Source organism: Triturus cristatus, chromosome 4_2 (genome assembly GCF_964204655.1).
Source record: "Triturus cristatus chromosome 4_2, aTriCri1.1, whole genome shotgun sequence".
Taxonomy (NCBI): Eukaryota; Metazoa; Chordata; class Amphibia; order Caudata; family Salamandridae; genus Triturus; species Triturus cristatus.
The window spans coordinates 322,425,742-322,453,487 of NC_140586.1; the positions used below are offsets into that span (position 1 = coordinate 322,425,742).

General features: G+C 42.7%; 1 protein-coding gene across 5 annotated transcripts in view; it reads right to left on the reverse strand.

The window, feature by feature from the left end:
- The window catches only part of PRG4 (proteoglycan 4), a 331,309-nt gene that overhangs the window by 64,806 nt on the left and 238,757 nt on the right, over positions 1 to 27,746 (reverse strand). For 2 of the 5 annotated variants that reach the window (XM_085601683.1, XM_085601682.1), the window contains exon 16: positions 18,770 to 19,888. The exons of 1 other annotated variant lie outside the window; for it this stretch is intronic. In XM_085601683.1, coding sequence (XP_085457809.1) covers positions 18,770 to 19,888 — 1,119 coding nt within the window. The remainder of the gene's footprint in view (positions 1 to 18,769; positions 19,889 to 27,746) is intronic. 2 more of the 5 variants (XM_085601685.1, XM_085601684.1) reach the window with 2 other exon arrangements.

Consider the following 27,746-nt stretch of genomic DNA (forward strand, 5'->3'; position numbering starts at 1 on the left):
TACTTCTTCACAAAGGAGCCTCTGTAGGATATTAGTGTATTCTGCCAGAACCCCAAAGGCCAGTAAAATAACCCTGCTCTTCTTTAACCCTACAATGGAGACTCTTGCAGTGGAGTGTGAGCACCACATATCCCAGGACCTTAAGTCAAAGGTTCTTGCCAATAACTTTGGATGCAATCTTTCAGCAATAGAACCACAGCTTGTCTGACCTAAAAGCCCCAAGGAAATACCTTGTGTTTATCGCGATAGGTCCCCCGAAGAGGAATAGGAGCATGACAGCTTCTGTACAATACCTCCAAAGAGGAATAGGAGCATGGCAGCTTCTGCACAATCGGCAGACGCTCTCTTCATCGAATGTTATATGAGCATGTCCTACAGTCGAATGTGAGCAGAGCAGCTTCCACTGACCCATCGGACATGTCTGGCATCCAACACTGCATCAATGCTCCAAAGTGAGGGAGAGCACAGCACCAATATCTATAGCTCTGAGAGGGAGGCTGCTCTGTAACTCTGCTCCGGTATCCATTGCTGTGTACTCAAAACAGGGACAACACTATCTTCCCATGGAGACCAGGTTAATGGTGTATAATGAACCATGTCCTGTGGGACTTAATGGAAAGACAACCCAATGTGTTACACAGAGGTAATCTGATCGATTCTATATATTAATTCGCCATATCTGGTCAAAAATCACGCTATGCACAATTTATTTAATCAAGACCACTCTTCTCTTAGTTTCCAACTTAGTCAAAGATTTGAGTGGAATAAAGTGCAATATATACAGTGAAACAATACTGCAGACGGTGCAGTGGTAAAAAGGTTGAACAATTATACAGAAATATACATAGACTCATAAAGACCCATGGTTGAGCAAATAAACACATGAAATCATATGAAGTAATCCACATATGCTCCTCATTCAATAAGTCACGAAACACCCAAAGGACATGGGTTGTCGAGGTTTTGACCATGTAATATTTGTCGACACCACTCCCACCCCCATTTTTCTTCTTGATTTATTGAATGAGGAGCATATGTGAATTACTTCATACAATCTCTTGCCCATATTTGCTCCATCTAGGGACTTTTTGTGTTTGGGTACATTTCTGTATATATGTTCACATTTTTAGTACTGCGTTAGCTGCATTATTGTTTCATTGTATATATTGCACTTTATTCCACTCAAATGAATTGCTAAATTGGAAACTAAGAGAAGTGTGGCCTTGATTAACTACATTTTGTTTTGCATGAGTTTTGACCAGATATGACAAATTAATATATATGATCGAGCTCTATTAACTATGAGTAACACATTAAGTTGTCACTTGAATTAGTCCTACGGGACATTGCAGCAGTGACCCAGGTAGTATAAACTTTCCAGTGCAGTGCACATGATTGAAACATTTCACAGAAGGTCAAACAGGACACCTTCCAAAGCTTTTGAGGGAAGACATGTGGAAAATAGCCCCCAATTGGAACCTGCTGCAAAAGACAGGGAACATGCTACTTAAGCCTTATACTAGATTGGCTGACAATACCTCTTAGTGGGCTAGGCATCAAAGAGCTATTACAAAATAGACTTTGTAAGGTAGCTTGAGAGGTTTCAAGATGAACTCTTTCTTGCCACAAGTTTGTCCATGGGTTTCACGCTCCAGGTGTGTTTGGCCTGGGCAAGAGACTAAACTGATTTATGAATGGAATATACTCCAATTCCTGGAGGAAGCTTTGAATCTGAAGGAGAATCCATTGGCTAGATTTTTGTCATTTTATTAATCTTCTGTTGTGAAATATTGGTGAAACTAAGAGATTTCCCACTACCGCTCAACGCTAATCTGAATAGGTGTAGTGAAAGAGACCATGATAGGGCACATGCCTCAAGATCACTGATAAGAGGGAACTGGTGGCAACTAGCTTTTGAGACAAAGGAAGGAGGCTCACAACTAAAATACATTGAATGTTTCCCTAAGCAAAAAGTGGTATTGTGGTAATCATAAAAACATAATTTTCTCTAAGTGGTGCACTAGTGCAGAAAGCTTTGGCCTATTTGAATAAAATATCAATGTCATAATACTCAGTGCTCATACCCGGGGTCCCCAAGTAGATGAAATTGGGAGCGGATTTCAGTTTAAGAAGTGTTTTGATTTTGCTTGCTCTAAAGAAGCAAAATCAGTACCTGCTTTCGAATTTGGCGACCCGCTGTGGATGAACCTTAGTTTCTGTTCTGCTCCAGTGAGAGAAATTTCTCTTGTGTCTTCTAAAAAGCAGAATATCGTCATTACTAGATACTGGTAAAAAAAAAAAAACACCAATCGGGAAAATCCTGTCTGAAATTTTAAAAAGCCTCAGGTCTTGAATCAAACATATGACTCAGCAAACACAGTTTGAGAATACGAATAGAAAGGTGCAGATCTACAATCTTGAAGCATAGTAAACAGCACGCCATCTCCAGTTGGTAAAGTGGGGAACATCTTTTGATAATAATGGAACCTAGTTGACCACAAACAATCAAATGGGATACTTTGCTAATGTTGAAATCAAATATCCGCACCTGAAGTTTGAAATTTTACAATATCTGTCTGAATTTTCATGTTCTGAGTGCTCTATTTCCTCAGTGGGAGTAATGAGATTTTCTTTTTCTAAAGGGACGCTCATAGTCCTACCACAGCCATTTCATGATCATGTGTAGATGATCGCATCCTTTTGCGCACCTATGGTACTAAATAAGGAAAGGGCATTTACATGCAATTCAAGAACAAACCTGTGTGACAAATTTCAGCACTCACCAACTACGGCTAACCAGAATGTGTTTGTAAGTCTTTAAGTGGTTTAGCTCACCTGAAATTGAGACAAAGAAGGTAGAATCAGGAACCTAATAATCTGACCCTTCCACCACTTAATGTGTTCCACGATGCTAAGAGCATTTCTTTTTACTGTAGTGATTGGGCGCTCTTTCTGGCGCACATGTTCTTGAAGGAACTTCCTCCAATTTTCCTGGAGGTGAGAGACAGGACTTTCTGGAACTTTGTATTTTGAAAATATCTGTTGCAGTTCCTGTAAATCTCTAAAAGTACTGTTGAAATCACATTTTTCTTTACTACACACAATCCATTGTGCCTATGTTTTTTATAAATGTTCCTGGCTTTTTGTTTAAAAATAAAATTGCTTGTTTTAACTCTTGAAAATATGAGACCGCCTCTTAACGATATGCCATGAAACGTGCCATTTCTTGGCAAGTGTAAGGAAGAATTTGCAGACCACATTCATCAGAAGAATCAGAAGTGAAGCTAGTTTAAAAAATAGTTTTACTGATTTGTGGAACTGAAACACTGTTATTCTAACTGAAGGTGCCTTAAAAATTCATCTGACCACAAAAATCTTCCAATTTTTTTTAACCATCTGAAAGACGTGCAAGACTACTTTGAGATGTTTGGAACATTTGTGGTCTCAGCAAAATTTCTTCGAAGTGGCTGCAATTGTAAATAGTTGTCTCATCCACTTAGAAACATGCTACCTGGTCCACCACCATAAGATGGCACTTGGTTCAACTGCCTGAGGAAAAAAACACGTGGCTCTATAACTGCTTTGCCTTTCAATAAACAGATTTGGTTATAGCCAATGAAATTGTGTTGCAATAGAGAAAGCGCGTTCCTATTGGTGCTTGCAGAGAAGGTGCTTAACAGCATCACGTTTTCAGGGCCCTAGCAAATCTCCATTGCAGGAATTTGTAGTACTAGCATCATCAGCCAATAATAGCTTAGTGACTGTAATAGAGATAGATCTTGAATTGTCCATTACTGGTACCTGTGGTTTCATGGTTTCAAGAATATATATGGGTACTGCAAGGATTTTAACAAACTAGAGATCATTGGGTGACCAGTACAGGAATGGAAGACCCTTCAAATACCTATTGGATAGGTGTCTACTTAGAAGGCATGTATTTATGCATGTATAATTTATATATATAGCGAGAGCGAGAGAGAGAGAGGCAGTCTTCCATTATTGTTCACTGTAAATAAAAAACACTCAAGCGATCAGCCTACAATAAAGAGAAATGTCAACACAAAAGTATTGTGAAAGCAAAGTATTGCAATGAGGGAATCTTACTACAATGTAATGAAACGTTCAGTCATAAAGCAGACAGAAAGCCACATTGTACACCTCTTGTCAGCTGTGGTACGTGCAGGTAACAGCAGTGGAGCAGTGGGGCTGCGTTGGGGGGATTTCGAGGGACGATGCTGAGGGAAAATTAATTATTTATTTAATTTTCCCTCTGCATCGTCCCTCAAAATCCCCATCAACGCGGCCCCACTGCCCCACCGCTGTTACCTGCACGGACCGCGGCTGCCTCTTGTCCTTAAAGTAATCCAAGAAATGGAGAATTCACAGGAGTATATTGTGTTAGAAATTGCAATTCAATAAAGATTGATCCAACCCTTTGAAATCTACATCATTTTGAATTGTAATTTAATGGGAACCAAAGACTTATCAGCTAACTAATAGATTCATTGAAGATGTAATCCAGTACCGACTTGGTTCCCAAAGAGTGAGGGAAAACACGGTAACGGTATTAAAATCTGGGGATTTCTCCTGCCATTTTCCAGGCACATTACTATATAACCATCTGATCAAGAAATAACAACAAATAGTCATTGACTTGTCATTGTCTCGGATGAAGTGCAAACTTCCGGGAGGCTGAGGCCCAATTTTTAAGACACCAAAATGGATTTTTGCAGAATAGTAATACAATTGGCACAAACAAAGCCAGAACTCGTGTTGTTGACAAAGCTTTTGTCGGTCATTCCAGAAAAAGAACAGTGAAGGTTTGAAACCTTTGTCTCAGTAGTGGTGGTGTCTGGGCCTAAGAACTAACATTTTAGGCAGTACGATAGCACACAGGTTCAAGGACTTGGTGAATGAGACAGTGGCCTGGATTGCATTTATCAAGAGTAGGAAGCAATTCAATTTTGTCTTATGTGCAGCCTTGTACTTTGAAGCAATGCTTGTTCATCAAATCAACCAAGTATTGATGTCCTTCAATTTTAGATGGCCTTTTCCTACTCTGAAAAGTATAGCAGTATCTGGTGCTGGATTAAGGTTCTCCAAATATGTTTCCTTAGTGTCACCCTAACCATGTATTGAATTCTGACACAGTGTGCCCTTCTGAGAGTTTCCACACTTTTTCCACTTCATGCAGTGGTGCTTAGGCATTTTACTTCTCTTCTTTCTTAGTTTGCCCTGTATGTATATGATAACGTGGGCCCAGTGCAAAGGAAGACTATATTAAAAGGGCATGACATTGATAGTGTATAGAGTTCAACAATTAAACCTACATGATTGCTAAAATCACAAGAACAACATTTTAGGATTCACCGAATCCCACAAAGTGGAATTAGCTATAAATCCCTCACTATTAAATTAAATGTTAAGTCTGGCATTTTATGTTTGGTCATAACCAATGAAGAAATTGGTATAGTGTTAACGGAAAAGGAGAAGACATGGTACATTGGTTGGCTTAAGAAAGGAATCAGTCCAATTACAAGTTGTAGAAACCTAACTTCTTGCATCCTGTAGGCAGGATGGGAACAAAAGAAACATGCCATGAAGGTCTCACAGTTTCAACAAAGCCAATAGTTCGGCCCCTTTTAAATCACAACAACATATTCTGGAGAGCACCACCCACTCAGGTGAGGAGACTAATAGAACTTGACATTGAAATGTTCAAAGAATCTGCCGTTTCTTAAAAAATTCAAGTTTTTAATCCTCACACTGGAAGTCAGTGCCAAAAATCGGAAGCTAAAAGTTGTCACTCCTTCTTACATACTGATGTGTTCCTTATATTAATGAACACTTTGTAGATAATCTATTTCCAATCTCTCCTTGTACAAAAAGTTGGAAGACTTTTAAAATTCAATTATTGTCAAGTTTTTTTGTTGCAAGTCTTTCAGTGTTCACACTACAATCACAATGGGTGACCATGGAAGATGGAATATTAACTAGGGGTGTGCAAGATTCGTGCAATTTACTTTTGTGTAATTATCTGACATTTTCTAAAAATGACGCATGATTTCGTGAAATGCAAATATGGCAAGTGCCCTATATTTTAGCGAGAAATGCCTCTTCAAGCTAAAAATAATAGCGGAAACTACACAAGTGCCGCAAACAACAGTGATGTGTGTTCCTGTTGTTCGGTTTGTCCCTGTGCACTCTCGCTAAATCTTTACCACAATCAATGCATAATTATGGGACATTGCATATTTGCTTTATTTCAGCTACTTCTCATAATAAGAGTAACACAAAATTACTGAAATTATGCAAGATTACACCTGCACAATGGAAATTTCACCCGGCTCTAAATATTACTATTTCCTGTTGACCAAGCAATCTTAGAAGTTAATGAAGAATATTACAATGTATATTCAGGTACGTGATCAGACATTTCAAGGTTTCTACTTTTGAAAGCGATCTAAATCTGCAATACCTTTTTTTGTACTACTTTTCAGGAAATACCGAGCTAAGCTTTACAATAAAAATAAAAAGTGAAGCTACTTTCAAGAAAACTCTTATCAAAGCCAACTTGGTACTTTATAGCCTGGGAGGCTTTGCGGGATAGATACCTCTTGAGCATTCTAGACAAATAGAAATATTTATATAGAAGTACTAACTGGTGGCTACAGCAATGCTAAAGACAATGAATGGAGAGAGCTAGAGACAATGCCCAAACTTCGCCTCCTCCTACAGAGGTTCCAGATAGCCCTCCACCCACCTCGAGTAACCACTTTTATCAAAATCCCCCTGACGAAAAGAAGGCATTCGACTTTCTTTAATACTACATGTGATTTGGTCATGGGGCCATCCGACGAAGTGAAATCTAGTTGTAGGATGATTGAACATGCTTGTGTGTCTTGTTACATTGGACTTTGTAGAAGCAATGATTTTGAAAGATTCATGGAATAGGCAATTTATAGCCTCTGAGCTCTACCTGAAAGGCCAAATCCAGCAGGAATCACAGTTGTTTTTTGAGTGTCAGACTGAGAATCTTTTGAAACGTTTTTATTTCCTGTACTCTTGTGGGGACCAGTAGTACTTTTTATGTTCAGCCTGTCTACAAGTACTCTAGTGTCATGGTAAATTGAACCTAATGTTGTGCTGGCAGCAGGAAAACCCGTAGGAGTCTTTGGTCTTGATGAAATAACCCTTGGGGCTTCCTTCTCAAAGGCAACTCTATCAACAATTAATGGCCTCTCTGTTGAGTGCTCTCTCTCTTCTGGACCACTGGTGGTAGACTGAGAAGGCATATTCATAAATTTCTTTATGGTGGTTAGGCCTTCTCTAAGTGTCGTAACCCTCTCATCTAGATGTCTTCCAGTTGTTGCGGTCATCCTTACAGCAGGGTCGTGGCTCACTAAGTCTTTTGCTAGTGAGCTAGATTGAATCTTGCTTGAACTTAATGTTCTTGACAGAGCAAGAGTTCCTTCAGTAGAATTGACAGAACCTGTAGTTGGATTATCTTTAGTCATGAGGGGAATTACTGAGGGCTTGAAGGAAATGTGATGCAAATATGACACAGTTGAAAGTGTTGCTGTTGTTTTCCTATCCATAATGTCATTGAGGTTTTTAGGACTTGGACTGGCATGAAAAGAATTTTCTGCACTACCAGACAGCAAAGTCCAAGTGTGTGATGGAACAACAGTGGTGTTTGTTATTTCTAAATGTGTGAAGGCTGAATTAATTAAATCGTCATTATCTGCACGCTGCTCTGGAGTAGCATAGGTTGCAATTGATTGTTGATCAATAGATGTTGTGCTTTCGGTGGTTTCCGTGGTGGTTATTCGGAGCCTTGAACTTGAACTAGTATCAATTATCCTTTCCAGCGATGCAAGAGGAATTGTGTACAGTTCTTCAGACATAAACATCTTCTCTGAAGGTGGTGTAATACTTGGGGACATTCTGGTTGTACTCAGGAATTCATTTAGGATGGCCTTGCTCTGTGATGTACCTGCAGGTCCATCAGTTTGTTTATTGGAAGTTCCTGATGGGGTAATCTGACTATTGTTCATGTCAGTTTCACTGTGTACTGAGGGAATAATTATGTGCAGCACTTCTGTTGCGATTTCTGTTATTTTTGGTACATGACTTGAGTGTTGTTTTTCTGTACCTACATGTGAACTAAATGTTTCATCCTTGTACTGAGCAGAAGGAGAAATGGGAAGTGCATATGTATCTTCACTTGGCCCCTGTACTGTTATTGAACTAGTCACATTATATGAGGCAGAGGGGCTGTGGTATAGGTTTGTGGTAGTTATGCTTTGGTCATGGAGGTTAGATGCTGGACTTGCTGTGACAGGAGACAGTTTATGGGAATTGTGTGCTATTTCTTGTTTCATAGTATGAGTGGAAATATGTTTCTTTGAATTATTTTTGTCAGAGGTTTTGGGTTGGCTTGTAGTAGAGACAAGTAGATTTGCTGTTTTGACTACAAGATGCATTTCAGTGCTAATTTCTTCAGGAGTGAGAAGCACATGGGAAGGTTCACTGTCTGTTTCTTTAGTAGACCCAGCCATCAAGGAATGTACAGTGGTTAATTTATCGTTAGGCAAAGACATTAGGGGATGACCTGTACTTTTTTGCTGAGAAGGTGTTGATGAATGTTCTGCATTCACTTCCTTGAGTGTTGATGAAAGTGCTTCACTTGATCCCTTAGGCGGCGGCGGCGATGCTAGTTCCGAATTTGTTTCCAAAGAATTTGAAAGTGTTGATAAAAGGTCTGCATTTATTTTGTGGAAAGGGAAACGTGTCAATAAACGCTTGTCAATTGTTCCCCCAGGGAGTGTGGGTGTCAAAAGGTCTGTACCTGATTCTTGAATATATGATGCTGTTGATGAGAGCTCTGCACTTGCATCTGTAAAGGGAGAAGGTGTTGCGCTTATTTCCCTAGAAGGTGACAATGTCAGCAAACATTCTGCATTCACCCCCTGAGATGGTGTTGGTGGATGTTGTGCACTTGTGGTACTAGGAAGTAATGGTATGGTTGAAAGTTCTGCACGGATTTCTATAGCAGGTGACGGTGTTGAAAATTCGGCACCTGCTTCATGAGAATGCAAAGGTTTCAACTCTGGTCTTTCTTTCGCAGGAAGCCATGAGGAAGGATCTGGGCTCACTTCCCTTAAAAGAGATGGTATTGGTGAAAATTCAGAACTTGCTTCCTTAGAAGGTGACAGTGTTGTTGTGAGCTCTGAATCTGATTTATTAGAAGGTGTTGATAGTTCTGCATTTGCTTCTTTTGAATTTGATAGCGTTGGGTAAAGCTCTTGACTTATTTTGTTAAAAGGTGAGGGTTCTGATGGAGGGTCTGCGCCTGCTTCTTTAGAAGGTGACGATGTTGATGAAAGCTCTACATGTGCTTCCTTGGAAGGGAAAGGTCTTGATGAAAGCTCTATATTTACTTCTGTAGAAGGCAATGATGTTGATAAAAGCTCTGCACTTGATTGCTTAAATGGTGTCATTGTTGAGTGTTTTGTAGTTGAGTCTTTGGAAGCCAATGGTTTTGAGGCAGTGTCTGCGTTTTCTTCCATAGAAGGTGCAAGTGTTGAGGAAAGTACTGTACTTTCATCTTTAGAAGGTGATGGATTAGATGAAAGCTCTGCAATATATTCTTTGGAAGGTGACATTGACAAGGTTGATGAAAAATCTAACCTTGGTTCCTTAGAAGGTGACCGAGTTGAATGTTCTGCATTTGCTTCTTTAGAGGGTGACAGTATTGATGAAAGCTCTGCCGCTGCTTCAACAGAAGGAGTTACTGAAAGCTCTGCACTAGCTTCCTTAGCAGTTGTTACTGAAAGATTTGCACTTGCTTCCTTAGAAGGTGAAGGTGCAGTAGAAGGCTCTACGCTTGCTTCCTTAGATGGCAATGATGCTGATGAGAGTTCTGTACTTGTTTCATTGGACGGTGAAGGTGTTGATGAAGAGTCTGTGCCTGCTAACTTGGAAGTTGAAGAAGTCAATGAAAACTCTGCACTTGCTTCCTTAAAAGGTGACAGCGGTGATGAAGTTACAGTATTTTCTTCCTTAGAAAGGGAAGAATTTGATGAGAGCTCCGGACTAGTTTCTTGAGAAAGTGATGGTGTTGATATATGCTCGGCACTTGCTTCTTTGGAAGGTAAATATGTTGAGGATAGTGCAGTAATGTCTAACTTAGAAGTTGAAAGTGTCAACGAAAGCTCCGCACCTGCTTCCTTAGAAGGTGTCACCAAAAACTCTGTACTTAATTCCTTAGAGGATGAAGGTGTTGATGGACGTTCTGTACTTGCTTCCCCAGAAGGTGAAAGCGTTGATGAAAGCTCTGTATCTTTTTTCTTAGTTAGTGACAGTGTTGATTGTTCTTCACTTGCTTCTTCAAAGGGCGAATGTTTTGATGAAACCTCTGCACTTGTTTCCTCAGAAGGAATTGCTGAAAGCTCTGTGTTTGTCTTCTTCAGTGGTGAAGTTGTTGATGGAAGCTTTACATTTGCTTCTTTAGAAGGTGAGAGTGTAGATGAAAGGTCTGCACTTGCTTCTTTGGAAGGGGAAGATGTTGATGAAATTCCTACATTAGCTGCCTCAGTAGGTGCCAATAAATGCTCTGCATGTACTTTTTCTGAAGGTGACAGTGTTGATTGTTGTGCATTAGCTTCTTTAGAAGGTGCCACTGAGAGTTCATCACTTGTTTCTTTTAAAGGTGAAGCTGTTGATGAAGACTCTGCACTTGCTTCCATTGAAGAGGATGGTGTCACAGAATGTTCTGCATTTGCTTCTTTAGAAGTTAAAGATGTTGGCAAATGCCCTGTACCTATTTCTTTGGATAGTGACTGTGTTGATTGTTCTGCATGTTCTTCCTCAGAAGGCAAAGATATCGATGAAGGCTTGGCAATTGCTTCCTTAGAGGGTGTTGCTGAAAGCTCTACACTTGCCTCCCCAGAGGGCGAAGGTGTTGGCAAAAGCTCTGCAGTTGCTTTTTGTAAAGGTGGGATTGTAGATGAAAGCTCTATCTTTACTTCCTTGGAAGGTGAAGGTATTGATAACCATTCTGCAATGGTAATGACTACTTGAGAAGGTGAAGGTGTTGCATTCTCTGCACTTGTATCCTTAGAAGGTGACGGTGTTGACTGTTGTGCACTGCCTTTCACAGAAGGTGTCACTGAAAGCTCTTCTCTTGCTTGTTTAGAAAATGAAGCTGTTGACAAGAGCTCTGCACTTGCTTCTGTAGAAAGTGTTGCTGAAAGCACTGCACTTGCTTCTTTAGATGGGGAGAGAGTCAGTGAAAGCTCTGTATTTGCTTCCCGAGAAAGGGGTGGTGTCAATGAAAGTCCTGAGTTTGCTTCCTCGGGTGGAGAAGTTGACAGTGATATATCAGCACTTGTTTCTTTTGAAGGTGGACGTGTTGATGAAGACTCTGTATTTGCTTCCTTAGGAGAATAAGGTGTTGGTGAATGCTCTGCAAATGTTTCCTTAGAAGAAGAAAGTGTTGAGGATGGCTCTGTTCCTTCTTCTTTAGAAGGTGCTGTTGAAAATGACACACTTTTATCCTCAGAAGGAGCAGGAACAGATGAAAGCTCTGCAATTGTTTCCTTAGAAGGGGATGATGAGGATGAATGCTCTGCAATAGTTTCCTGAGAAGGATAAGGTGTCAATGAAACTTGCGCAGTTGCTTCCTTAGAAAGGGAAGGAATTGATGAAAGATCTACAGCCACCTCATTAGAAGTTGTTGCCAAAAGGTCTGCAATTGCTTTTTCAGAAGGTGACTGTGTGGGTGTAATCTCTGTGTTTTCTTGCTTAGAAGGAGAAGGTGCTGATGAAAGCACTACACTTGTCTCCTTAGACAGGGACACAGTAGATGGAAGCTCTGCACTTGCTTCCTTGGAAGCTGATGGTGTAGATGGAAGGTCTGCAATTGATTCCTTGGAAGCTGATGTTGTAGATGGAAGCTCTGCACTTGCTTCATTGGAAGCTGATGGTGTAGATGGAAGGACTGCAATTGCTTCCTTGGAAGCTGATGGTGTAGATGGAAGCCCTGCACTTGCTTCCTTGGAAGCTGATGGTGTAGGTGGAAGGTCTGCAATTGCTTCCTTGGAAGCTGATGTTGTAGATGGAAGCTCTGCACTTGCTTCATTGGAAGCTGATGGTGTAGATGGAAGCTCTGCACTTGCTTCCTTGGAAGGGGAAGCTGCCAATAGAAGCTCTGTATTTGTGTCCCTTAGAGAGGATAGTGTATATGAAAACTCTGCAGTTACTTCTGTGGAAGGGGAAGGTGTCACTGAAAGCACTGCATTTGATTCCGTAGAAGCTAAAGATGTATATGAAAGACCTGAACTTGCTTCCTTAGAAGGTGATGGAGTGGAGGAAAGCTCTGCATTTGCTTCCTTAGACGGTGATGGTGTCAATGACAGGTCTGCACTCACCTTCGTTGATGGTATTGATGAAATCTCTGTGGCCACTTTCTTAGAAGATGAAAGTGTTGATGAAAGTGCTACACTTGCTTCCTTAGAGGGTGATGGTTGTGCAACTGCTTCTTTAGAAGATGAAGGACTTGATGAAAGCCTTTCACTTGCCTCCTTGGATGATGAAAGAGTTGATGAAAGCTCTGACATTGTTTTTGCATAAGGAGCCAGTTTTGATGAAAGCAGTGCACTTGCTTCCTTGGTGGGTGAAGGAGTAGATGAAAGCTCTGCACTTTCCTCGTTAGGGGGTGAATGTTTTGAAGACAGCTCTGCACTAGCCTCCTTAGAAACTGGAGTTGTTGATGAAAGTTCTATACTTATTTCTATAGAAGGGAAAGCTGTTGATGGAAGCCGTGCAGTCCATTCCTTAGAAGGAGAAGATGTCAATAAAAGCTCAGCGGCCCCTTTCTGAGCGGGTGAAGTTGGCGAAAAACGTTCTCCAATTCCTTCCTCTGAATGGGAAGATTTTGATGAAAGATCTACACTCACCTCCTCGAAAGTTGTTGACAAACGCTCTGGAGGGGATTCATTAGAAGGTGCGAGTATAGATGAAATCTCTGCACTCACTTCCTTAGAAGGTGATGGTTCTAATGACAGCTTTTCACTTGCTTTCTTCAAAGGAAACGGTGTTGGTGAATGCTCTGCAGCTGCTTCCTTAGGAGGGGAATGTGTTGCTGAAACTTCTACATTTGCCTTCTCAGAAGAAGCAGATTGTGTAGAAAGGGAGGGAATTGAGGAAAGAGCTATACCCAACTCCTTAGAAAGTGTTGTCAAAACCTCTACACTTGCTTTTGTAGACGCTGATAGTATCAATGAAAGATTTGCACTTGTTTCCTTAGAAGGATTGGGTGTTGGTGAATGCCCTGTAGCTGCTTCCTCAGAAGGAACTGTTGATGAAAGCTCTACGCTTGCTTCCTTAGGAGAAGATGTCAAATAAATCTCTGTACCTCCTACCTTAGCAGTAGAATGCATCGATGAAATCTCTGCACTTGTATCCTTAGTAGAAGCATGTGTAGATAAAAGATTTACGCTTGCTTTCTTAGTAGGAAGAGGAATCGATGAAAGCTCTTCAGTTTCTTTCTTGGAATCCGAAAGAGTTGATGAAATTTCTGCTCCCCCATCCTGAGAAGGTGTTGACAAAAGCTCTGCACCTGCTGCTGTAGAAGATGATGGTACAGGTAAAATCTCTGAATTTTTTTCCTTAGAAGGTGGCGGTTTCGATGAAGTCTCTGCACTTACTTTCTCAGAAGAATAAGGTGTTGCTGAATGCTCTTCAGTTGCTTCTTTAGAAGACAAAGAAGAATTCAAGGACAGCTCTGCATTTGTTTCCTTCGAAGCAGTTGCTGAAAGCACTGTAGCTGTATCCTTAAAAGGAGCAGGTGTTAATGAAAGCTTTGCAGTTGTTTTTTTAGAATAGGATGGTGTGGATGAAAGCTCAGCCCTTGCATCTGTAGAAGGAGAAAGTATCAATGAAATTTCCCTGGTTGCATCCTCATAGGGAGAAGGTGTAAAAGAAATCTCTGATCTTGCTTCCTTAAAAGGGACATGTGTTGATAAAAATGCTTCACTAGCTTCCTTTGTAGGAAAAGGTGTTATCAAATGCTCTACAGTTGCTTCCTTAGAAGAGGAATGTGCCAATGAAAGATCTACCCCCACATCCTTCGAAGGGGTTGAGAAAACCTCTGTACTTGCCTCCTTAGAAGGAGCAGGTGTTGATGAAATCTCTTTACTTACTTCCTTAGAAGGATACAGTGTCGGTGAATTCTCTATGGGTGCTTCCTTTGAAGCAGAATGTGTCAAGGAAAACTCTGTTCTTGCTTCTTTAGTTGTAGTTGCTAAAAACTCTGCACTTGTATCCTTAGAAGGAGCAGGTGTCGAATAAAGTTCTGCAGTTGCTTCCCGAGAAGAAGATTGTGTTGATAAAACCTCTGCACTTGATTTCTTAGGAGAGGGTGTCAAAGAAATCTCTGTATCTGCTTCCTTAGAAGGGGCATGTATTGATGCAAGTATTGCACTTGCTTCCTTAGTAGTTAAAGGGATCAATGAAAACTCTGCATTACCTTGCTTAGGAGGAGAAGGTGTTGATAGTTGTACACCTTCTTCCGTAGAAGGTGTTGATGAAAGCGCTGCACCTGCTTCTTTAGAAAGTGATGGTTTCAATAAATGCTCTGTACTTGCTTCATTAGAAGAATACGTTATTGGTGAATGTTCTGCAGTTGGTGAATTTTCTTCAGTTGCTTCATTAGAAGGGGAAGATGTCAAGGATGGCTCTGCTTCCTTAGATGGAGCATGTGTTGATAAATTCATTGCACGTGCTTCCCTTGTAGGTAAAGTTGTCATTAAATGTTCTACAGTTGCTTCCTTAGAAGGGACATGTGTTGAAATGTATACACCCACCTCCTTAGATTGTGTTGACAAAATGTCTGCACTTGCCTCATTAGAAGGAGAAGGTGTTGATAAACGTGCAGCACTTGCTCCCATAGAAGAGGGTGTTGGAGAAACATCTGCAATTGCTTCCTTAGAAAGAACAGTTGGCAAATAAATACCTATCCTTGCTTCCTTCGAAGGAGCATGTGTCGATGAAAACTCTGCACTTGCTTCCTTATCAGCAGAAGGTGTTGATAAGAGCTCTGCAGTTGCTTCCCTGAACTGTGAAGGTTTTGAGGGAAACTCTACACCCATCTCCTTAGAAGGAAATGATGAAAGCTCTGCACCTGCTTTATTAGAAGCTGATGGTATCGATGAAAGTTCCACACTTGCCGCATTAGAAGGAGAAGGTGTTGGTAAAAACTCTACACTTGCTTCTTTTGAAGGTGATGGTGTCAATGAATGATCTGCACTTACCTCCTTAAAAGGTGTCAATGAAGGTCCAGGGTTTGTTTCCTTAAAAGGTGATGGTGTTGATGAAAGTTCAGCACTTGTTTCATTGGAAGAGGATGGGGGTACTAAATGTTCTATACTTGATTTCTTAGTTGATGTCGGTGGTGATGAATACTCTGTACCTTCTTCCTTAGAAAGCAGATTGGTTAATGTATGATCAATATTTCCCTTCTTAATGGTTGAGGTCACCACTAACTGTTCAGTGCTTGTCTCCATGAATGGTGACATTGTGGATGAGAGTTCTAGTTTGGCTTCATTATCTTCTATTGTTGACAATTGATATGCCACGTTTACCTCATTAGTCAACAAAGTTGTTAGCAAATGCTCTAAAATGTCAACCTTAGCCCTCGGGCTGCTGGAAGTATCTTCTGTACTTGTAACCTTTGCAGCTGAAGACACCAAAATGTTCTCTGTACCAATTTCCTCAGTCATTGAAGGGTTTGATGAAATAGTGGCATTTCTGTCTCTAGGAGCCAAAGTCATTGAAGACATTTTTGTTCTCACATCTTGACTGGTAGGAAATCTGGATGGATGTACAGAACTGGTTTCTTGAGCGGATATAGTTGCCAATGTATGGTCATTCATTACTTCTTTGGTCACCTTAGCTTTTGGTGTATTCGCTGGCCCTTTTCTTATACTAGTTAACTCTCTCAGGGAACTATCAGTATTTACTTCCAAGGCAGGCAGGGCTTCCATTGGATGTTCTTTAACTGTGCCATTAGTGGTTTGTGTTGTTAGTAAATGTTCTAGGTCTTTCTCCTCAATAGCTGTAATTGACATGGAGCCTTCTGCACTACTGTCTGTAATAGCAGTATTCATTAGTGCATGTGCTGAACCTGTTTCTTTAGTAGTTGTGTTTGTGATTAGATGTACAGTACTTGTTTCCCTAGTAACAATACTTGTCATTGAATAATCAGTACTTGTTTGCCTAGTAGTTGTATCGCTCAACAAATAGTTGTTACCTGTCTGGTCTGTTGTAGGTGTCTGTGACAGTTCTTTGTCCACCTCTTGCTCGGCTGCTGTTGCCAATGTATTTTCTGTGCTTGTGTCCTCAATTTCTGGTGTGTGTGATGAATGTGGTAAGCTTGTGTCTCTAGTAGCTGTTGTGCTCACTACATTTTCTGTGCTCATTGCGATCATAGCTGGTACTGTCAATATTTCTTCTGTAATGATTTCACTATTAGCCAGAGTCTGCAGTGATGTCTGTGTTTCAATATCTGCTGTAGTTTCTAGAAATAGATTTGTGTTTGTTCCTTGAGTGGCTATACTGTTCCTCTCATTAGCTTTAGGTGTTTCTGATTGCCCTGTATCTTTTCCTTCAATGGTTGTGGTTATAAGTGGCAGCTTAATACTAGGTCCCTCAGTATCTGTAGTTCTCTTTGTCTGCTCTGTGCTGGTTCCCTCTTTAGCTGTATTTTCCTGTGGTTCTTCTTTGTTCGTTTCCTTGTTAGATGTAGTAGACTGCAGAAGCTCAGTAGTAGTTCTCTCAGTAGTTGTAGTTCTCTGTGGCTGCTGTGCATTAGTTCCCTCATTTTCTATAGTTCTCTGTGGCTGCTCAGTACTAATTTCAATTGTACCCCTAGTTCTCTGTAGCAGCAGTGTACTAGCTCCTTCTGTGACTATAGTCTTCTGTGGCTGCTCAGTACTTGTTCCCATAGCACTTGTACCTGCCTGTGGCAGCTCAGTACTGTTTCCCTCAGTGGCTGTAGTTTTTGGTGTCTGCTTTGCACTAGTTTTCTTGGAAGTAGGCGTTATATGTGGCTGTACTGTACTTTTTATCTGAATAGCTATTGATGTTTCAGGTTCCCCCGCACTATGTCCTTCAACAGTCACAGGATTTATTGGCTGCTCTGTTCTAGTGCCCTCAGTATTTGAAGTTCTCATTGTCTGCTCTGTATGGCTTCCCTCAGTAATTAAAGTTTTCTGCAGTTGCTCAGTAGTACCTTCCTCAGTAGCTGTAGTTGTCCCTGCTTGCTCTGTACTGGTTCCCTTGGTAGCTGTAGTTATCCATTGCTGCTCTGTACTCATTCCTTCCATACCTGTAGTTTTCAGAGGTTGCTCTGTACTTTTTCTCTCAATAGCTGTGGGTGTTTCAGGGTCCCCTTCACTATGTTCTTTAACAGTCACAGGATTTATTGGCTGCTCTGTTCTAGTGCCCTCAGTATTTGAAGTTCTCATTGTCTGCTCTGTATGGCTTCCCTCAGTAATTAAAGTTTTCTGCAGTTGCTCAGTAGTACCTTCCTCAGTAACTGTAGTTGTCCCTGCTTGCTCTGTACTGGTTCCCTTGGTAGCTGTAGTTATCCATTGCTGCTCGGTACTCATTCCTTCCATACCGGTAGTTTTCAGAGGTTGCTCTGTACTTTTTCTCTCAATAGCTGTGGGTGTTTCAGGGTCCCCTTCACTATGTTCTTTAACAGTCACAGGATTTATTGGCTGTTCTGTTCTAATGCCCTCAGTATTTGAAGTTCTCATTGCCTGCTCTGTACTGCTTCCCTCAGTAATTAAAGTTTTCTGCAGCTGCTCAGTAGTACCTTCCTCAGTAACTGTAGTTGTCCCTGCTTGCTCTGTACTGGTTCCATTGGTAGCTGTAGTTATCCATTGCTGCTCTGTACTCGTTCCTTCCATACCTGTAGTTTTCAGAGGTTGCTCTGTACTTTTTCTCCCAATAGCTGTGGGTGTTTCAGGCTGCTCTGTACCTTCCCCTTTATTAGTTGTAATTCTTAGTGGCTGCTCTGTACTAGTTCCCTCCATACCTGTAGTTATCTTTGTCTGCTCTGTACGGTCTCTCTCTGTGTCTGCACTATTGTGTGGCTGCTTTGTACTGATACCCTTGATAGCTGTAGTTGCTTGTAGCTGCTGTATACTGGTTCCCACTGACTCTTTTGTATTTGCTGACTGATCTGTACTAGTTACTGTAGTAACTGCTGATCTGAGTGACTGCTCGATACTAGATTGCTCAGTGGCTGTAGTCCTCTGTGTACTAGTTCCCTCTGTGGCTACAGTTGTCTGTGGCTGCTCAGTACTAGTTCCCTTTTTAGTTGCAGATCTCTGGGGGTGCTCAGTACTAGGCCCCTCAGTATCTGTAGTACTGTGTGATTGCCCAGTACTGATTCCTACTGTGAATGCTGTCCTCTGTGGTTGCTCACTGGTAGTTACTCCAGCACTTGTAGAGACCTGTGGCTGCTCAGAATTGTTTCCTTCGGTAGCAATAGTTTTCGGAAGCTGTTCTGTTCTGGTTTCCTTGGTTGCAATAGTTATTGATGGTTGTGTTATAATGGTCCCCTCAGTACTTGTAGCTATCATTGTCTGATCTGTACTAGTTCCCTCTGGAGCTGCTGTAGTTTGTAAATTCTCAGAATTTGTTGCCTTTGTAGCTGTAGGGTTCTTTGGCCGTAGAGGACTTGTTCCTGCAGTACCTGTAGTTATCTGTGGCTGCTTGGTACTGGTTCTCTGTGTGACTGTAGTTGGCTGTGGCTGCTCAGTGCTGGTTCCCTCAGTACCCATAGTTCTCTGTGATTGCTCAGTACTAGTTTCTTTACTTGTACTTTTTAGTGGCTGCTCAGTACTGGTTCCTTTGGTGGCTGTAGTTATCCATGCCTGCTCAGTACTGGTTCCCTCAGAGCTTGTAGTTTTATGTGGCTGGTGTGTTCTGGTTCCCTCAGTACCTGTGGTTCGATGTGGTGGCTCTGTCCTCATACCCTCTGTAGACAGAGATCTCTGTGATTGCTCATTGCTCGTTCCCTCTGTTGTTTTTAGTTTCCGTGACAGCTCTGTGCTAGTTCCCTCAGAGCCTGTAGTTTTCGGTGGCTGCTGTGTACTGGTTCCCTTTGTAGCAGTAGTTATCTGTGTCTGTGCTATACTCGCTCCCTCAGTATGGGTAGTTTTTTGTGGCTCGTTTGTACTGGTTCCATCAGTACCTGTAGTTCTGTGTGGTTCCTCTGTACTTGTCCCCTCAACAGATGTAGTTCCCCGTGATGGCTCATTGCTGGCTCCCTCTGTAGTTATCATTTTAGATGGCTTCTCTGTAATAGCTTCTTCAGTAACTGGAGTTGTCTGTGGCTGGTTTGTACTGATTACCAACGTTCCTGTATTTCTCTGTGATTGTTCTGTACTGGTTTTCTCGTTAGATGAGGTACTCAACGTCTGCTTTGTACTAGTCCCAGAAGTGGATAAAGTTGTCAATAATTGACCAACAGTTGTAGTTTCTGTAGTTGTAGCCTTAGCAAATGAAGGTTTTGATTCTGTTGATGTGCTAATGCTCTTTGTTGACAATTCCATTTTGTCAGTTACTGCTTCAAAGGGTGTAGACATCCTAGCTGGTAAGGGAGAAGATGTTGTACCAGTATGACCTGCTGGTAAAGACGTTTCATCAGTACCTTTTTCTCCCATTGTTGACATTTGTGTGCTAGGAGGTGGCAAAGTAGGAGACTCTGAAAACACCATTCCACTGCCATCTTCTTCGGGAGGAGCACCTTTCATAGGTGTTGTCCCTGGTTGCTTCTTAGTTGGTGACGAAGGAGTTGGTATGTCGATTCCTATGAGAAAAACATAGTTAGGACTGATCTTCTTACTATTCCTGTCTATCATAGGTTTTTTTTGCAAAAATAAAACATTTTTGTATATTTGCAATAAACGCAACCTAACTGTAAATGCCCTTGCTTTTTAAAGAGAGTCAAGCAGTTTGTGTGTGAACATATTAAATGGCTACAATCCTAGGAAACCAAGAGCCTGAAGTGCCTCAGACCTGCCCGCATTCTCATTTAATTTAAATAACATTTGATCAGACAAATTATAATGAGTCAGCATGAACACTCTATTGCTCTCTGCTTGGTCTTCCTCATTAATTGTTTTTATTAAATGTGTTCACAGGAATAAATTATCCAGCCAGGACGTACATACATTATATTTACTTATTGGTCATCCCTTTTCTGCGTAGGGTCATTTCAGGCCTTCTACATTAGTTGTTGCCTCCTTTTGTATCAGATGTAATTATTAGAAAATATGATACTTTTCCTCATGCAACAACTTTAATTTTAAGTTTTGTATAATCTCGACCTGGGTAACATTCTACTTAAAAGCAGGGAACAAAACTCTCAAAGCTTTTGCGGTCTCAAATGCCAAGTCAGGAAAAATATGCAAAGAGTAACCATCAAGAAATATATGTGACAATTATTTAATTGCCAAATGTAGCACTCTTTTTTTAATCAGATAATCCTGAAAGTATATATTTATCTTTGGCTTTTGCCTTGTTTGAGTTGGGCTACCAGGAATCCGTTGGGCCACATTGATCAACCAGTCATTTACATTTCCTTGATTCAGTACAGAATGTATAATCAGCTCCAAGATTGTATTTGTCAATGACTTGTTGTTTCCAAGCATTTCTATCAGTCCCACCACCCACACATTATTACGCTGGGAAGAATGTTCATGGTCCTTTAGCTTTGCCTGTCATTTTTTAAGTTCAGAGCTGAATATGAGACCAGCTAATTTTTGTTTCAGTTACATATTTTTAGGGAATTGTTAGACCTGGCTTTTCAGCGGGTTTACCCCCCACACTTTTTGCTTTTTGGCCTCCTGTCTTTTACCCTGTTTTTGTTGGTATTAGGACTCTGAGCACTTTACCCCAGTTAATCAGTGCTAAAGTGCATATGCTCTCTGTGTAAATTGTTGTTATGAATGACTGTTTCCATGATTGACTTATTTGATTTGCTACTAAGTCCCTAGTACAGTGTACTGTAAATCAAATGCTGCTAGTGGGCCTGCAGCACTGATTGTGCCACCCACACAAGCAGCCTTTCAAAGGGTTCTCAGACCTGCAGTCTCTACTGCCATGTCGACCTGGCAAGTGCACCCACTTGCCAGGCCCTAATCTTCCCTTTTATTTTATGTGAGTCAACCCTTAGGTAGGTCCAAGGTACCCCTGTGGGCAGGGTGCAGTATATGTGAAAGGTAGGACATGTACTGAAGTGCGTGACATGTCCTGATAGTGAAATGCAGGGTATTTCATTTTTCACTGTTGAAAGGCTATCTGTCTTATAGGATAGAATGGGAGTTTATTTATAACTTCCCATTGGGACAAGATAGAAAGATGGAGTTTAGTATGCCTGAACTCAGAATATAAATATGGGGTTGGCCTGCAATGGCTGTTTCTGCCAAGGAGAGGACAAAGACTTTGCTGTGTATCCTGCTTTAAGAAGATCTCCAAGGGCTTGAAGTAGAGCTTGCCTCTTGTTCTGAAGTCTCAGGGACACACAGAATTCATCCCCTCCGTCTTCCTGCCCCTGGAACTGCTGTATCAGCTGCCACAGAGATAAATAGCAACACCAACGCCTGCGTGCGATGCGGCGACCTGCGACGAAGCTGTGGGCACCGCTCGTGAAGTGCGCAATGCACCGCCCCAACTTGCACCGCGGCCCCGACGCCTGCCAACGCCGCACCGACTCCAAAACTGTCACCGAGGCCGCTGCCTGCACCAGAGCCATGGGCACCGCTTGTGACGCTCACTACACACCGCCCCGACTCACACCGCAGGCCCGACCTCACCGTTGCTTCATCATCGCAGAGCCGCTACCTGACGTGAGTGACCTCCTGAATCCATCAACCCTGCATCGCTGTAAGGAACTGACGCCTCAAAGCCACTGTGACGGCACCTCCCCAGCAACAGTAAGGAACCAATGCCTCACCTCCCCTGCATTGCAGTAAGGAACTGACGCCTCACCTCCCCTGATGTCGTACGGAACCGACGCCACCCGGCACCAACAAAGCATCACTTCCCCTACGCCGTGCACTGTCTTTATTTTTATCATTTGCCAAGGTACTGTTTTTTAGGGTCTGTGTGAATCCGGGCAGGACGCCGCGCACCTCACGATCGCCGCGGTACTATGGGATTTTCATCTGTCATGACGTCATATATGCTCCAGGTGGAGTTATTTCTTGCTGCAAGCTTAATTTGTGTGAATAACCTATTTTTGGTGATATCCGAACATATGTATTATGGATTTTTGTCGTTTTGGTCTTGTTTGGTTTACATACAGATTACTTATTTTTCTAAACTGGTGTGGTGTCGATTTGTAGTGTTTTCACTGTATTACTGTATGTGTGGACAAATGCTTTACAAACTGCCTCTGAGATAAGCCTATCTACTTGTGCCAAGCTACCAAGAGGGTGAGCAGGGGTTGTCTAAGAGCGTAACTTCCTTACCCTGACTAGAAGCAAGGGTCCCTACTTGGACAAAGGTGCAAACCATTGCCAACGATAGACCCCCATTTCTAACAGGGATCATTAAAGTGGCTTGATGATTCTGTTTTGATATACAGTAAGTCGACCTTCCTGCCAATTAACTGTACAGATGTAACTTGCTCTTTCTGAAATTTAATCACTTCTTTGGTTATTAAAACCACTATCTTCCTGTGCTTTATCCACCGGTACAGGAATCCAATCCTCATTGAAATGGCTATAGTTGCCTTTTTGATTCTTATGAGGAGCAACGTTTTCGTCCTTCAATGGTTGATTACCAACCTTTGCCCTAACCTTCAGCTTGCCTCCCCGCCTACCAGCCTTTCTAGGATCTCACGCGATGTGGAGGAGATCCACTGAATTATGGTTATCTTTTTTTCTCTTCTCAAGTTCAGGGCCCTGGACTTCCAAACACTCTGAACTTACTTCCACCGACTCATTTGATGTTGTGTCCTCAGAGTCCCTTTTGTGAGTCTATTCTTGACCTTCCTATTGCAGATTCCGGTCAACCTTAGAGACACCAATGGAGAGATGGGACAAGATACATGCACTGCAGAGATTAGCTCTCCAGTTGTGAAATCGACAACAGGGTTGAAAACTCAATGAAGCTTCCTCAACTCAGAGAAAATGTTCCCCCTTACAGTTTTTATCATCCTGGACCAAGCATGGAATTGCTCTTATATGCACTCTTTCCTTTCTCCTGATTAGTCACCAAGGTGAAAGAATTCCCAGGAAAAATATAGAAGTCAGGGGATTGGGAGCACTATTTTATCTGCTAAATATTTTCTGATGCTAAAGATGAAAAAGTGGTTGTGGTGTGGTTTTGGATGCGGGTGCTCAGATTCTCTTCTGGGAAAACAGGTGGTGAGGAGTCAAGAAAACTGGGAAAACCACAAAACATCTTGGGAAGGGTCTTAGAAAGGAGTGGGATAAGGTGGTAATAAATGTGGGCTTGCAAAAAAAAAAAAAAGAACATAGGTACTAGTTTTAGCTAATTTACAGCGACTTTGCAATAAAATGAAAACAGTTTCAATGAATGTGAAAGTTCTTTTACCAAAGCATAAAATTAACATGGTGAAGTCTGTGTTGGAGAAACAGAAGTCTGCAGTCCTTTACCTGCAGGTGTCTCATCTTACTTCTGGAAGGAGGCAGAGGTAAGAGGTTCATTTTAACTGGATTCAGAAAAAGAACATTTCAATGGCCAATGCTGTGCTTTGAAAGTACACCCATAATTCTTTGGAAAAGCCTCAGGTTCAAGGTAGGATCGATTTGTAAGGTTAATGTGAGAAACCTTATGGTGGATATAGATCACCAATGGTTAGGACTTTGCTGAGAAAGTGCTACAGCCTAGTTAAAAATATTCCACTGAACGTGGTGATTATTCTTTGCCTATCGTTATTTGGAGTGACTTAATTTGACCCTGAAATCCAGTGAAATGCATTCAATATAAGGGACTAGCACCCGGAGACAGGAGCCACGGAGCACACCTTGAAGGACGTGCTGGACACCATAGGAGGGATCCAAACATCGCTGGAGCAGAGAATGGACGCACTCTCCTCGGAAGTCATGCTTATCAGGGCAGACTTGGCCACGAACAGGGAGAAAGTCACGCAATTGGAGATCACCACAGCGAGTCTCGTAGATGACACCAACGAGCTCCAGATGGAAATACGTGAATTACAAGCATTTAGGAAGTATGCCGAAGGAAAGCTGGACTTCCATGAAGGCCGCACGAGGCGCAACAAAGTGCGTATTCTTGGTGTTCCTCAAAAGGGCGGAGGGACAAGCGACAGACCTGTTTGTCGACAGTCTGATCACCAAACACCTCCAACCCAATGGCTTGTCCAACATCTTCGTCGTCGAGAGGGCCCATCGGGTGCCGGGGGGGGGAGACCGAGGCCCAGGGCCCCCCCTCCCCCCATATTAGCCAGACTCCTAAACTATAGGGACAGGGACCTCATTTTACAAATGGCCAGAGTAGTACCTCCAATCAGACTTGAAAATTCGGAAATCAGCTTCTTTCCAGATTTTACCCAAGTGGTTCAAAAACAGCGTAGATCTTTCCTGGGGTTAAAAAATGTCTGAGGGACAAAGGCCTCAAGTGCGCCATGTTGTTTCCGGCGCGGCTCCGTGTAGAGGCCGGAGGTAAGACCAGGTTTTTCGAGACTCCGGAGGACGCTGCTGCTTGGCTGGACGAATGGAGAAACCCGGTGGGTCATGGCCCTCAACAAGAATAGGAGGTACAGAGGTTCTGCCAATTGACTCTGGGGTTATCGAGGTGCTGGCCGAGTCCCTGGTTTGGATCATCTCCCAGTTATGTGGTACTCTGGATATGGGACAAATTGTATTGCGATATAACAGAATGGCACAGGTTGTCACTATATAAGGGTCATGGGAGGGAGGGGAGAGATCGAAGGGAGTGTTCCCCCAATTTTCTTAATTTAGACTAGGTTAACGGGCGACAGGCACTCTGCATAGTTGTAATTATGGGCAGTTTCGAGCCCAGAGTGCAGGGGAGCAGGGAGGGGGGCTGTTGGGAGGGGTTTATGTTTGGTTGTTTGTTTTTAAGGAATCATCCAGGCATCACGACTCGGCGATTTAAACACTTAGGTGAGGCGTGAATGTCAGTTAACATGCAATGGGATAAAGGCTTCAGATTGATGAGCTGGAATGTAAATGGCCTAGGGGGCAAAGTCAAGAGAACTGTGGTGCTACAATATATTAAGAGGCATGCCCCCTGATGTGATACTCCTACAAGAGACGCACCTGGTGGGTAATTCCTGTAAAGCCCTTAATAGGTTGGGATACAATCTGGCAGCACATTCGGGCTTCATTTCGGGATCGAGAGGAACAGGCATAATACTGAGGAACTCCTTTCCCCTCACGATCAAATCTACGAGGGTAGACACCGGGGGGAGATACGCGGGAGTCACTGGCCAATGGGAGGGGAAGGTACTGACACTCCTGTCAGTCTACGTGCTGCCAGACCTCCAGGAGCCAGCCTTTAAGGATCTAGGAGCCATCCTGATGAGGGTCCCAGAGGGACTCCTAATAGTGGGAGGGGACATGAACGCAGTGGCAGATGGCACACATGACAGAAACCCACCGAGACAACTTCGCCCCTCCAACAGCTGGTTGCCTAATTTCCTGGGGGCCCTGGGGTTACAGGATGCATGGCGCTCGCTTCACCCAAACACCACCCAGTACACTTTCCACTCCGGTGTCCATAACACACAATCCAGAATAGACTACTTATTGGTCCCCCCTGACCAGCTACAACACGTACGGGAGGTCAGGCACATGGCGAGAGGCATATCTGATCATTCCCCGCTGTGGATGCATTTAGTGGTAGGCCATAATAGAGTGGGAAGAGTGGTCCCAATTCACCCCTGACATCTCCGCAACCCAGTAGTCCACAAAGCAGTCCATACTGTAAGGACTGTCTTCTGCCTCCCTTATTGGGTATTATGAACGGGGCAATGAAGGAAGGGACCTTCCCCTCTCAATGGAAGAAAGCGGTGGTCAAACCTCTTTTAAAAAAATCCACACTTGATCCGGGCGTGCTTAAAAACTTTCGCCCTATCTCGCTGCTCCCAGCTCCTGCCAAGATGCTGGAAATTCATCTTAATCAGCATCTTGTCGACTTTCTGGAAACATTTGATCGGTTAGATCATTCGCAGCATGGTTTTAGGAGAGAACATAGTACCGAATCTGCCCTTACCATTGTGCTTGACACCATCCGCACCAGAGTTGATAAGGGACAGACCACTCTCCTTATCCTTTTGGATCTTTCGGCTGCGTTTGATACCCTGTCTCCCTCAGTCCTAACATCGAGGCTGAGAGAGATAGGGGTGGAAGGGCCGGCACTTAGTTTGCTGGCATCTTTCCTGAATCAGAGGGAACAGAGAGTTAAGCTGGGGGAGTTTTTGTCTCCATCCCTTCCTGTCCTTTGTGGGGTTCCTCAAGGGTCGGCATTAAGTCCGACCCTTTTTAACATCTATGTGACCCCACTTGCCAGGCTTATTAGATCTTTTGGGATGGAGGTAATCTCATATGCCGATGATACACAGATACTGCTGTCTTTTGCCCAACCTGTCATCTCTGCTGCCTCCAATTTTAAGAACTGTATGAAGGCAGTCGCTCAATGGATGGTCTGTAATTCATTGAAGCTTAATGGGGAAAAGACAGAGATTCTGGTGTTTGGTGGAAAGGAGGATATCTGGTCGGCTGATTGGTGGCCTTCCACTATGGGCGTGTGCCCGACACCGACGATCCTGGCCAAAAACTTAGGAGTCTTGATCGACCCCCTCTTGAGGATGGACCAACAGGTAAAGAGGACCATTTCCACTTGCTGGGGCCTTATAAACATCCTACGGAAGATCAGGCACTATCTGTCCTTTCAGGCCAGGAAACAAATTGTCTTGGCACTGATAGGTTCCAGACTCGATTATTGTAATGCTCTTTATTTAGGCATTAACAAGGGCCTGTTAACCCGTCTCCAAATGGTGCAGAATGCTGCTGCCAAACTGGTTTTGGACATGCCCATACGGGCCTCTGCCCATACTGCTAGAAGGACATTACACTGGCTTCCAATTGAGGCCAGGATATCCTTTAAGTCCCTGTCTTTGATTTACAGGGCTCTGGCCACTAATAGGTCCAGAGGCTTGAGGGACCTGTTGGTCCCTTATACACCTTCCAGAACCCTCCGGTCGGCCAATAAATCCTTGCTATTAGTTCCCCGGATCCGTAAAGTCAAGTGGGGTGGCAGAGCTTTCTCAACTCTGGTCCCTAAGCTGTGGAACATTCTGCCTTTGGAGAGCAAATCTCTTCCCTCCGTGCATGCTTTTAAGAAGGCCCTTAAGACGGGGCTATTTGCCAATGCCTACTCTTAGATTTGATTTCTGCCTTTTTTTTTTTAATCGCTTTTGGTTAGGCGCCTTGATGCCTTCGGGCTAAGTAGCGCGTTTACAAATTTCCTTTCATTCATTCATACCACAATGGAGCATTACTTCCTAGAAAATGAAGGATCGGTGAGCTCACACCAGACACTGTGGGAAGCGTTCAAGACAGTGGTTAGAGGCCAGGCCCTCTCCCAAATAGCTGGGGTCAAGAAAGAAAAGGTCAAGGAGAAGGAAGCATTAGAGATGGAAATCTTCC